This window comes from Oryctolagus cuniculus, chromosome 11 (genome assembly GCF_051225735.1).
Source record: "Oryctolagus cuniculus isolate XC-2025 breed Fujian yellow rabbit chromosome 11, ASM5122573v1, whole genome shotgun sequence".
Classification (NCBI taxonomy): Eukaryota; Metazoa; Chordata; class Mammalia; order Lagomorpha; family Leporidae; genus Oryctolagus; species Oryctolagus cuniculus.
Genome location: NC_142877.1, coordinates 58,214,448 through 58,227,619, shown reverse-complemented (window position 1 = coordinate 58,227,619; position 13,172 = coordinate 58,214,448). Strand labels below are relative to the sequence as shown.

At 39.7% G+C, this 13,172-nt stretch overlaps 1 protein-coding gene across 1 annotated transcript; it reads left to right on the top strand.

Annotated features, from left to right (window-relative positions):
- Positions 1–9,397: 9,397 nt before the first annotated feature.
- Positions 9,398–10,339, top strand: LOC138844217 (olfactory receptor 6C74). Its single transcript, XM_070051458.1, has one exon. The coding sequence runs from the start codon at positions 9,398–9,400 to the stop codon at positions 10,337–10,339; it is 942 nt and encodes a 313-aa protein (XP_069907559.1).
- The last annotated feature ends 2,833 nt before the right edge of the window (positions 10,340–13,172 follow it).

The window sequence follows — 13,172 nt, the reverse complement described above, 5'->3', positions numbered from 1 at the left end:
CATAGCTTTCCATAAAGATTTCATGTAAAATTCCATTTTCATACCCTGTAGGAATGTTTTGCATACAAATTACCATAACAGCCACAAAAATGCTGCTGGGGTTATAGTTATGGTTGGAAACATAAGATTATTTTGCTATCATCTAACAAGAATTTAACTTTGGGAGTAAGAAACAGACCAATGATATCACATAATTTATAATTGTTGTGCTTTGCAATTCAAATTTAGGCTTGACAGGATCTGTGTATTTGTATAAATCCACTCCTGACTTTTTGTACTCTGCCTCACTATATAACTCAATTTTTTTGGATTGATTATTTTTCAGTTTTTTAGCCTTAATGTAGACTGTGCCTTGAATCTGAGAATAATTTTGGTAATGAGTATGAATTATATATAAATGACTGGGATAGAGACATTAATAGAATGATCAATTGAAAAGAATGGCAAAATAAGGAGAAAAAGTAAAAATAAAAATAAGTGAGGTTAAGACAAAAATATTAGTTATTTTGTAATCATCTATGAATATTCATACTTTTTTTAACACCAGAGCTGGAATATGCAAAATATAGTAAGGTTCAAACACAATTTAACATATGACCCAATATTCTTCATAAGGAAAGTGCTATTATTCTTTAGGAAAGAAGGATGTTGGATTTTGTAGGGGATAAACATGAGAGCCTTTGTATGATCTGAAAGAAGATATGACAATAAGAAAGAAATTAACAAAATTTTGAATTGTAATGTCTTAAATCTGAAAGAAAGTAGAGGGGTGATTGATGTGAATAAGAAGAAAAGAGGCTGCTCTGGAGAGAAACACGCGGAGCAGTGGTGCTAAGGACAACTACTAAGGGTGGCCACTCAACATTTTAGTTTTTAAATAGATTCTTTTGTGAAACCCTCCTTTGTCACTGCAAACCTTCAGTCGGAATCCCAGTACTTACATACTAGGTGAGTAACACAATCCTTATGTGTGAGGACATGCTTTATGTCTGCAGGGGACTATATCAGAGAAAAGAGCCCAACAGGGTGAAATAGATAGAGTTATGATTTGTCAAGCAAACACAATATTAGCAATATACTTTGAAAAAGCTAATATCTCTCAAAATAAAAGTAAAGATCAAAATACAGTCAAGACTCAGAACATAAAGAAAGAAGTAAATGCAAATCTTCAGGAAAACCAGGCAAGCAGAATGGACAGTGTTCGTGAGGATGTAAATCTTCACGAGGGTTCAGAAGTTTGATGAGGAAATTCAGCTCGCACTCCACACCTGGAGGTGCTCATGTCAACTTTTCATTGATTTTAAGACGGAACAGCAATGTCTATGAAAAAGAGTCATAACCATGAAGAAGGAGCTTTGTTTAGCAAGGAGGAATGAGTCACCAGGTGGTGTAAAATAATTCAATGTAAAGTAAATGTGTTGGAAAAATTTTGAAATATGATAGAGAGGAAAACATTTGCAACAGGATAGATGTTCTGCTTCTTTATTTTTACATTATAAGAGTTTATAAGAGTTTATCAATGAGATGTTATCATTTTTTTTTTAACTTTTATTTAATGAATATACGTTTCCAAAGTACGAATAATGGATTACTATGGCTTCCCCCCCATACCGTCCCTCCCACCCACAACCCTCCCCTTTCCCACTCCCTCTCCCCTTCCATTCACATCAAGATTCATTTTCGATTATCTTAATATACAGAAGATCAGCTTAGTATACATTAAGTAAGGATTTCAACAGTTTGCTCCCACACAGAAACATAAAGTGAAAAATAATAGATGATTTTTTTTAATGATGATGAAATCAGATCAGACCTATTGTCATGTTTAATCCCAGTGAGAGTCAAGTTGGGAGTTGATAGTTTCTATTCTTTTCTTTTTTTTTTTTTTTTTTACAGAGGATCAGTTTAGTATGCATTAAGTAAAGATTTCAACAGTTTGCACCCCCATAGAAACACAAAGTGAAATATATTATTTGAGTACTCGTTATAGCATTAAATCTCAATGCACAGCACATTAATGACAGAGATCCTACATGAGGAGTAAGTGCACAGTGACTCCTGTTGTTGACTTTACCAATTGACACTCCTGTCTATGGCATCAGTAATCTCCCTATGCTCCAGTCATGAGTTTCCAAGGCTATGGAAGCCCCTTGAGTTCTCCGACTCTTATCTTGTTTAGACAAGGTCATAGTCAAAGTGGAGGTTCTCTCCTCCCTTCAGAGAAAGGTACCTCCTTCTTTGAAGACCTGTTCTTTTCACTGAGATCTCACTCACAGAGATCTTTTGCCAGAGTGTCTTGGCTTTCCATGCCTGAAATACTCTCATGGACTTTTCAGCCAGATCTGAATGCCTTTAGGGCTGATTCTGAGGCCAGAGTGCTATTTAGGGCATCCACCATTCTATGAGTCTGCTGAGTATCTCACTTCCCATGTTGGATCACTCTCCCCTTTATTTATTCTATCGGTTAGTGTTAGCAGGTACTAGACTTGCTTATGTGCTCCCTTTGACTCTTAGTCCTTTCATTATGATCAATTGCGAACTGAAATTGATCACTTGGACTAGTGAGATGGCATTGGTACATGCCACCTTGATGGGATTAAATTGGAGTCCCCTGGTATGTTTCTAACTCTACCATTTGGGGCAAGTCAGCTTGAGCATGTCCCAAATTATATATCTCTTCCCTCTCTTATTCCTACTCTTATGTTTAACAGGGATCACATTTCAGTTAAATTTCAACACTTAAGAATAACTGTGTATTAATTACAGAATTAAATCAGTCATATTAAGTAGAACAGACAAAAAAACTACTAAGAGGGATAATGTATTAAGTTGTTCATTAACAGTCAGGGCTATGCTGATCAAGTCACCGTTTCCCATAGTGTCCCTTTCACTTCAACAAGTTTCCTTTTTGGTGTTCAGTCAGTTGTCACCGATCAGGGAGAACATATGGTATTTGTCCCTTTGGGACTGGCTTATTTCACTCAGCATGATGTGTTCCAGATTCCTCCATTTTGTTGCAAATGACTGGATTTCGTTGTTTCTTACTGCAGTATAGTATTCTAAAGAGTACATATCCCATAATTTCTTTATCCAGTCTACCGTTGATGGGCATTTAGGTTGGTTCCAGGTCTTAGCTATTGTGAATTGAGCTGCAATAAACATTAGGCTTCAGACCGCTTTTTTGTTTGCCAATTTAAATTCCTTTGGGTAAATTCCAAGGAGTGGGATGGCTGGGTCGAACGGTAGGGTTATCTTCAGGTTTCTGAGGAATCTCCAGACTGATTTCCATAGTGGCTTGACCAGTTTGCATTCCCACCAACAGTGGGTTAGTGTCCCTTTTTCCCCACATCCTCGCCAGCATCTGTTGTTGGTAGATTTCTGAATGTGAGCCATTCTAACCGGGGTGAGGTGGAACCTCATTGTGGTTTTGATTTGCATTTCTCTGATTGCTAATGACCTTGAACATTTTTTCATGTGCCTGTTGGCCATTTGGATTTCCTCTTTTGAAAAATGTCTATTGAGGTCCTTGGCCCATCTCTTAATTGGGTTGTTGGTTTTGTTTTTGTGGAGTTTCTTGATCTCTTTGTAGATTCTGGTTATTAACCCTTTATCTGTTGCATAGTTTGCAAATATTTTTTCCCATTCTGTCGGTTGTCTCTTCACTCTCCTGACTGTTTCTTTTGCAGTACAGAAACTTCTCAATTTGATGCAATCCCAATAGTTAATTTTGGCTTTGACTGCCTGTGCCTCCTGGGTCTTTTCCAGAAACTCTTTGCCTGTGCCAATATCTTGAAGGGTTTCTCCAATGTTCTCTAGTAACTTGATGGTGTCAGGTCGTAGATTTAGGTCTTTAATCCATGTTGAGTGGATTTTTGTGTAAGGTGTAAGGTAGGGGTCTTGCTTCATGATTCTGCACGTGGAAATCCAATTTTCCCAGCACCATTTATTGAATAGACTGTCCTTGCTCAAGGAATTAGTTTTAGATCCTTGATCAAATATAAGTTGGCTGTAGATGTTTGGGTTGATTTCTGGTATTTCAATTCTGTTCCATTGGTCTATCCTTCTGTTTCTGTACCAGTACCATGCTGTTTTGATTACAACTGCCCTGTAGTATGTCCTGAAATCTGGTATTGTGATGCCTCCGGCTTTGTTTTTGTTGTACAAGATTGCTTTAGCTATTCGAGGTCTCTTGTGCCTCCATATAAATTTCAGCACCAATTTTTCCAGATCTGAGAAGAAGGTCTTCGGTATCTTGATTGGTATTGCATTGAATCTATAAATTGCTTTTGGGAGAATGGACATTTTGATGATATTGATTCTTCCAATCCATGAGCATGGAAGATTTTTCCATTTCTTGGTATCCTCTTCTATTTCTTTCTTTAAGGTTTTGTAATTTTCATCGTAGAGATCTTTAACGTCCTTGGTTAAGTTTATTCCAAGGTATTTGATTGTTTTTGTAGCTATTGTGAATGGGATTGATCTTAGAATTTCTTCCTCAGCCATGGCATTGTCTGTGTATACAAAGGCTGTTGATTTTTGTGCATTGATTTTATACCCTGCTACTTTGCCAAACTCTTCTATGAGTTCCAATAGTCTCTTGGTAGAGTTCTTTGGGTCCCCTAAATAAAGAATCATGTCGTCTGCAAAGAGGGATAGTTTGAGTTCTTCCTTCCCAATTTGTATCCCTTTAATTTCTTTTTCTTGCCTAATAGCTCTGGCTAGAACCTCCAGAACTATATTGAATAGCAGTGGTGAGAGTGGACATCCCTGTCTGGTCCCAGATCTCAGTGGAAATGCTTCCAACTTTTCCCCATTCAATAGGATGTTGGCTGTGGGTTTTTCATAGATTGCTTTGATTGTATTGAGGAATGTTCCTTCCAAACCCAGTTTGCTTAGAGTTTTCATCATGAACGGGTGTTGTATTTTATCAAATGCTTTCTCGGCATCTATTGAGAGAATCATATGGTTTTTCTTCTGCAGTCTGTTAATGTGGTGTATCACATTGATTGTCTTGCGCACATTAAACCATCCCTGCATACCAGGGATAAATCCCACTTGGTCTGGGTGGATGATCTTTCTGATGTGTTGTTGCATTCTATTGGCGAGAATTTTATTGAGGATTTTTGCATCTATGTTCATCAGGGATATTGGTCTGTAATTCTCTTTCAGTGCTGCATCTTTTCCCGGCTTAGGAATTAAGGTGATGCTGGCTTCATAGAAAGAATTTGGGAGGATTCCCTCTTCTTCAATTGTTCTGAATAGTTTGAGAAGAATTGGAGTTAGTTCTTCTTTAAATGTCTGGTAGAATTCAGCAGTGAATCCATCTGGTCCTGGGCTTTTCTTTGTTGGGAGGGCCTTTATTACTGTTTCAATTTCTGTCTCAGTTATGGGTCTGTTTAGGTTTTCGATGTCTTCCTGGTTCAATTTAGGTAGGTTGCATGTGTCCAGGAATCTATCCATTTCTGATAGGTTTCCCTGTTTGCTGGCATACAAGTCCTTGTAGTAATTTCTGATGATTCTTTTTATTTCTGTGGTGTCTGTTGTTACATTTCCTTTTTCATCTCTGATTTTATTGATTTGGGTCTTTTCTCTTCTTTTTTTAGTTAGTTGGGCCAATGGGGTGTCAATTTTGTTTATTTTTTCAAAAAACCAGCTCCTCGTTTGGCTGATTTTTTGTAATGTTTTTCTTGATTCAATCCTGTTGATTTCTTCTCTGATTTTAATTATTTCTCTTCTCCTACTAGATTTGGGTCTGGTTTGCTGTAGGTTTTCTAGATCCTTGAGGTGAATAGAAAGCTCATCTATTTGGTGCCTTTCCAATTTCTTGATGTAGGCACCTATTGATATAAACTTTCCTCTTAACACTGCTTTTGCTGCGTCCCATAAGTTTTGGTATGTTGTGCTGTTATCCTCATTTACTTCCAGAAAGTTTTTGATTTCTCTTTTGATTTCTTCTATGACCCATTGTTCATTCAGGAGCATGTTGTTCAATCTCCATGTGTTTGCGTATGCTCTAGGGATTCCTGAGTTGTTCATTTCCAACTTCATTCCTTTATGGTCTGAGAAGCTGCATGGTATGATTCTAATTCTTTTGAATTTGCTGAGACTTGCTTTATGGCCTAGTATGTGGTCAATCCTAGAGAAGGTTCCATGTACTGCTGAGAAGAATGTATAATCTTTAGCTGTAGGATTGAAAGTTCTGTATATATCTGTTAGATCCATTTGGGCTATAGTGTCGTTTAAATCTACTGTATCCTTGTTGATCTTCTGTCCTGTTGATCTGTCTATTTCTGAGAGTGGAGTATTGAAGTCCCCCAGTACTATTGTATTGGGGTCTAAGTCTCCCTTTAAGTCCATTAATAAATCTTTTAGATAAACCGGTGCCCTGTAGTTAGGTGCATATACATTGATAATTGTTATATCTTCCTGTTGAATTGATCCCTTAATCATTATGTAGTGTCCCTCTTTGTCTCTCTTAATGGTTTTTGTGGTAAAGTTTATGGTGTCTGATATTAAGATGGCTACGCCTGCTCTTTTTTCATTTCTGTTGGCATGGTATATCTTTTTCCAGCCTTTCACTTTCAGTCTGTATGGATCTTTGTTGGAAAGATGTGTTTCTTGTAAGCAGCAAATAGATGGGTTTTGTTTTTTAACCCAATCAGCCAATCGGTGTCTTTTAACTGGACAGTTCAGGTCATTCACGTTCAATGTGACTAATGATAAGTGGTAACTTTGCCCTGCCATTTGCCAAAGATAAGTTCTAATATATGCTTTGAATTCCCTGTGATCTTTAGCTGTGAGCTTTCCTTCCTTGGTTTCCTTCCTTTACCTTCTTTCATATTGATGACCGTGTTTCTTTGTTTCTGTGTGTAACACATCTTTAAGCATCTTTTGCAGGGCTGGACGAGTGGCAACAAATTCTTTCAATTTCTGTTTGTTATGAAAAGTCTTTATTTCACCTTCATTCACAAATGAGAGCTTGGCAGGATATAATATTCTGGGCTGGCAGTTGTTCTCTCTTAGTACCTGGGCTATATCTTGCCATTCCCTCCTAGCTTGTAGAGTTTCTGATGAGAAGTCAGCTGTGAGTCTGATTGGAGATCCTCTGAGAGTAATCTGACGTTTCTCTCTTGCACATTTTAGGATCTTTTCTTTATGTTTCACTGTGGAGAGTTTAATTACCACGTGCCGTGGTGAGGGTCTCTTTTGGTCGTGTTTATTAGGGGTTCTGTGAGCTTCCTGTACTAGGATGTCTCTGTCCTTCTCCAAACCTGGGAAATTTTTTGCTAATATCTCACTAAAAAGGCCTTCTAATCCTTTCTCCCTCTCCATGCCTTCAGGAACTCCTAGAACCCGAATGTTGGGTTTTTTAATAGTATCCTGAAGATTCCCGACAATATGTTTTAGATTCCTAATTTCCTCTTCTTTTCTTTGGTCTGACTGTATCCTTTCCTGTTCTCTGTCTTCTAAGTCCGAAATTCTCTCTTCTGCTTCTCCCATTCTGTTTGTAAGGCTCTCTATTGTGTTTTTCATTTGATCTATTGAATTCTTCACTTCAGTCACTATCCCAGTTTCCTGTTGTACTAGTTGTTTCGTTTCATTTTGATTCCTCCTTAATATTTCATTTTCACGAGAGAGATTTTCTATCTTGTCCATTAAGGATTTGTGTAGTTCAAGAATTTGTTTTTGAGAACTTCTTAATGTTCTTATCAATTTTTTGAGATCTGCTTCTTGCATTTCTTCTATGTCATCATCCTCATAATCTTGAATTGGGGTGTCTTTTTCATTTGAGGGCTTCATGGTGACTTCCTTGTTTTTATTACCTTGGTTTTTGCGTTTGTTATTTGTCATATTGGAGATATTTGGTTTCTTCACTGTGGTGCTTTTTCTTGTTATACTACGACTCTAGATTAAGTGGACTATCTGTTTTTGAGGGAGCCTTAGGGCTTGAGATGGGTGTGGCCTGAGAGCTCTGTTTGGTGTGCCTAAGGTGACACTCCCAGGTTAGGCGTGGTAAACCTCTCTCTCTCTCTCTCTCTCTCTCTCTCTCTCTCTCTTTTTTTTTTTTTTGATTCAACAGGGAAGTTATTCTGCACAGCTGAACAAAGTTGGAGGTAGTTAGCAGGCGAATGATATACCCACAGGAGCCAGAGATCAGAAGCTCTTTCCCAAGGACCACACAGGGAATCTGTTCGGCCCTTAGAGTGGGCTCAAATTCTCCTTCAGTCTCCCACTGGGTTGCCAAAGTTACGGAATTGTAGCGTCTCTGGAGAGTGCTCACGTGAATTCCGTGAGTTCTCTCCCCCACCGTCTCTTTTTTCACAGTCTCAGTTCAGTAGCACCATAAATTTACTAAGTCCTAATCTCCTGTTAATTCGCCCCACCCAGAGTCAGGTTTTACTGCTAGGCTCAGGGCCGGTGCAGACCTGAGGTCGCTCTGCTTATGACGTATGTCCAAGATGGCGCCTGCTCTTTGTCTTGCTCGCCCTTGAGAGGTGAGCGGAGAGAGAGAAACCCGTGTCCATACCAGTCACCTTTTTTTTTTCCCCCTCTCTCTCTTCCAGTTAGCTTGGTGAAGTCCCCCCCGCCCCGGGGGTCGTTCCCTCTAGTCTCCTCTCTCCGCTTGCCTGCCTGTGTCTCGGGTTATTGAGGTTCGGCTCACCTCGCGTTCCAGCGCTGGTGTGTTGAGTCTGCCGCTGATGTCCCGAACTGTGGGCTCCCACGCTCTCCACGCAGGTCTGCTCCCCTTCCAGCGCCGATGTGTGGACTCGGAGCCCTGGACTTCCCAAGTCTCCCCGCTGTTGCACTCCCCTTCGAGCACTTGCGGGCAGACCCTGCAGCTTGCGCAGCTCAGTCCCGCTGCTCGGCTTCCGCGGCTCAGTCCCGCGGCTCGGTCCTGTGGTTCGGCTTTCGCGCGCGGTGGGCGACCTTGTTCTCCCAGTAGGTCCTCCGATTCACGCCCACTGGATCCAGAAGAGTTTTGTCTGCAATATTTTCCTGGTTCTTTTTTCTGAGGCTACCGTAACTCCCCTTTTATTAAACTAAATTTTCCCGGACTATCGGTGCGCGCCCTCACTATTCCGCCATCTTGGCTCCGCCCCGAGATGTTATCATTTTGCAATGGCTGGGCTTATGGAACTGGAGGAAAGAAAACAAACTCAAAGACTTGTGTTTATTTAGTTACTGAAATTTGAGCCAAGATTGTTGCAAGGAAATGTTTATCAGCTGCTGCTAATGAGTAGCAGAATATTCAGGGATGTTGGGTGTGGGGAGCAATTTGTGTGTGTGTGTGTGTGTGTGTGTTTGGAGAACCTCAAGTGAAATGGATGTGTTGTGCAGGCCTTCCCCCCCACCCCATTTATAATTGCTTCTTATTTTCTTTAAAAAATAGAAGCCAATGATGAGGAATCACACAACAGTGACAGCCTTTATTCTTCTTGGCCTAACAAATGATCCACAGTTACAGGTGGTCCTTTTTCTTCTCCTTTTATTCACCTACATGTTGAGTGTCACCGGGAACCTTCTCATCATCACCCTTAGCCTACTGGATTCACATCTCAAGACCCCTATGTATTTCTTCCTCCGAAATTTCTCATTTTTAGAAATCTCCTTCACAACCGTCTGTATCCCCAAATTTCTTGTTAGTATGGCAACAGGTGATAGGTCTATTTCTTACAACGATTGTGCGGCACAACTGTTTTTCACTATTCTCCTGGGAGCCACTGAGTTTTTCCTGCTGGCCGCCATGTCCTATGACCGCTATGTGGCCATCTGCAAGCCTCTGCACTACATGACCATCATGAGCCCCAGGGTGTGCAACTTGCTTGTCTTTGCTTCATGGTTAGCTGGTTTCCTGATCATTTTCCCACCCCTCGTGATGGGTCTGCAGCTTGACTTCTGTGCTGCCAACACCGTGGATCATTTCTTCTGTGATGTTTCCCCCATACTGCAGCTCTCTTGCACAAACACAGACACCATCGAACTGATGATGCTGCTGGCAGCCATCTTGACACTCCTGGTCACACTGGTGTTAGTGATTCTTTCCTACACGCACATCCTCGGGACTATTCTGAACATACCTTCTACTCAACAGAGGAAGAAAGCCTTTTCCACGTGTTCTTCCCACATGGTGGTTGTCTCCATTTCCTACGGAAGCTGCATCTTCATGTACGTGAAACCCTCTGCAAAGGAAAGGGTGTCGTTGAATAAAGGGATAGCCCTGCTCAGCACCTCTGTTGCACCCATGCTGAATCCTTTTATTTACACGCTGAGAAACAAACAGGTGAAAAATGCTGTAAAGCACATGGCCAAAAAGCTCCAAGTCTTCTCACCGAAATGAACCAAGTTAAGGACGTGACTACAGTCACAAGTAAAATAACACAAGGAGAGCAGCGTCTCTCTTCCATGTCTGTATTCAGAACAATGTTTCTTGACCTGTACTTTTCACTGTGGCTACCTAATCAACACAGCCTAACCCATACTCCCAATTTTCCCTCCTGCTGAGAGCTCATAGAAAAAAATAATGCTTATATTTGGTTAAAAATGCCTTTTTGTTTTGTAGCTCTATAAACTTCCCCTCAAAATTCTCTCAGGTGGAGAAAAAAATGGGACTTTAGTGATACTCTTAAATTTGTGTCATTTCTTTATGAAGTGTGGAATCCATTGCCTAGATTTCATCATCTAATGAGTTTATTCTTGGCAGACATAGAATCCAATTTTTCTTTCAGTAGATCCTAAGAGTAAATCACTTCAAAGGCATGTCTTTAATTATTTGATAGTTTTACAATTCTAGCCAGATTTAAAGACATAGTGTGTTTTTGGTAATGGGATAAAGCAACTCCAAAGAAATTTGTTCCTGCCAATGCGTTATCCAGATAGAAATTACAGCTGACATTTACTGGTTCCCGCTAAACTGCCAACTTTTGTGAAACGTGTTAGTTACTTCTTCAAAACTCCATGAGTCAGAAATTGCAATGCTCATTTTTGGGAGAAAAAAAATATAGAGCCTACAGGGCTTAAACCAAAAGCAAAACAAAGGCAGATACATAGATCACCTCACTTCTTTCAATAAACAGGCCCTTGATGTCCATTAACCTCTTGTACCTCAATAGAGATAGGAAGTGGAAATCTCTTCCTGACCCTATGTTATTAACTTTTCAAATTAGTGACAGCATATAGAACAGTAAGGTCGCATGGGATTTGGTAGACTGCCTTATTTTTCAAATTATGTAGCTTAAACATTAAAGTGAGGGAGCAAGTCCCTTGTTCTCTTGTATCTTCATTCACCATCAGTGAAGATATGCTATCTTGGTACTGGAGATATTCTAAATGTTGTCTTTAATCATTGTACCACAAACCACTGGTTTCTAGCCGGCTTCCCTACTTTCCTGCTGTCCTCCCACCGGTCCCCTGATTCACTGATTTGGACCTTGCCAGTGAGAAAGCTTTCTCAGGCTTGTTGAGTCCACCAGAAGAATATCTTGCAGTAAAACGGCATATGGATGCCTGTGCTAAAATCCTTTTTTTTTTAAAGATTCATTTATTTATTTGAACGTCAGAGTTACACAGAGAGAGGAGACTCAGAGAGAGAGAGAGAGAGAGAGAGAGAGAGAGAGGTCTTCCATTTGCTGGTTCACTCCCCAGATGGACACAACGACCAAAGCTGCGCCAATCCGAAGTCAGGAGTCAGGAGCTTCCTCTGGGTCTCCCACGCGGGTGCAGGGGCCAAGGACTTGGGCCATCTTCTACTGCTTTCCCAGGCCATAGCAGAGAGCTGGATTGGAAGTGGAGCAGCCGGGACTAGAACCAGTGCCCATATGGGATGCCAGCACTTCAGGCCAGGGCGTTAACCTGCTGTGCAACAGCATGGCCCCTAAAATCCTTTAAGTTACACTGTAGTTAACATTTTAACTTCATATACTGAGTAGATTTGGACAGAGAAGCCCCTTGAGTTATTAGTTAGGCACAGAGGGTTTAATGTATATGGATTAGCTTCCCATTACCAAGGAAGCTTATGCTTTGGATAATACCAGTTCAGCCAATTTAGGTTGGAGAAATATGCCAGACTAACTGTGTATGTGGTGTTTCACCTAAAGACATTCTTAAACCACGCCCACATTCCACTACTTTGCTCACCTTTACTTACAAAGATAAATGTTAGGCATCTAAAGGGATTTCTAATGGAGAGGCTTGCTCTACAAAATCTGTAGAAATGTGTTTTAGGACAGGCATTGTGTAGAAGCAGATAAAACATGGAAAACAGACCTCTACAGATCCACTCATTCAAAAAAAAAAAAGTGTATTATGCTCTTTCAAAGAACGTATTGTAGGTTAAGACCTTGATAGTGAAAGTAAAAAAAAGACTTTAGAGCTTTGAATATTTCTGTTTGATCTTAAGAACAGTGGAATTGTGATGAAATGCAACCGATTCCAGCTGGATGAGTTATGTAATATTTCTCATTGCTTGTCTAGCCCTTGTGTATTGTTCTAAAAACTAAACTTTAAATCTGTATGGTATTATCTGCTAGTTTCTTTCTTTAGTTTAAAAAGAAGAAAAAAAAAATCCCAGTCTGTACTCAAGAAGTGCTGAAAACTGATTTGTGGTGATTTTCAAGTGCATCTAATAACTTGTATCAGTTTTGTAAGAGAGAGAGAGAAAGAGAGGTGTAGAGAGAGAGGATGGCTGATTGTGTGGGAAGCAGAACACTTTAATCCTTTTTAATCCTTTTCCTTTTTAATAACAACAGATTTCTTAACAAATGAATTTTTTAATCATAATGAAATCTTCATTATTCATTGTATCTTGATTATTTCTCCTTATTTCAATACTTGTATGTCAGACTACTGAAATCAAAATGCTTAAATTAAAAATGCTCAGACATACTTTTTAGTTTTACTTTGTGCAAAAAGACCACTATTGTGTAAAAATCATTAAAAATTAAAAAAATGGAGCCACTTAACAATGCAGCAAACCCACTACTGGATACATAACCAAAAGAAATGAAATCAGTCTCTTGAAAAGACATCTACCTTCTCATGTTTATTGCAGCATCAACAGTGACCAAGATATGGAATCAATAATAATGTTGAAATCTTGTCATTAGGCACAATATGGATGAACCTGGAAGACGTATGTTGGGTGAAATAAACTAGTCGCTGAAAGGCAAAGACCC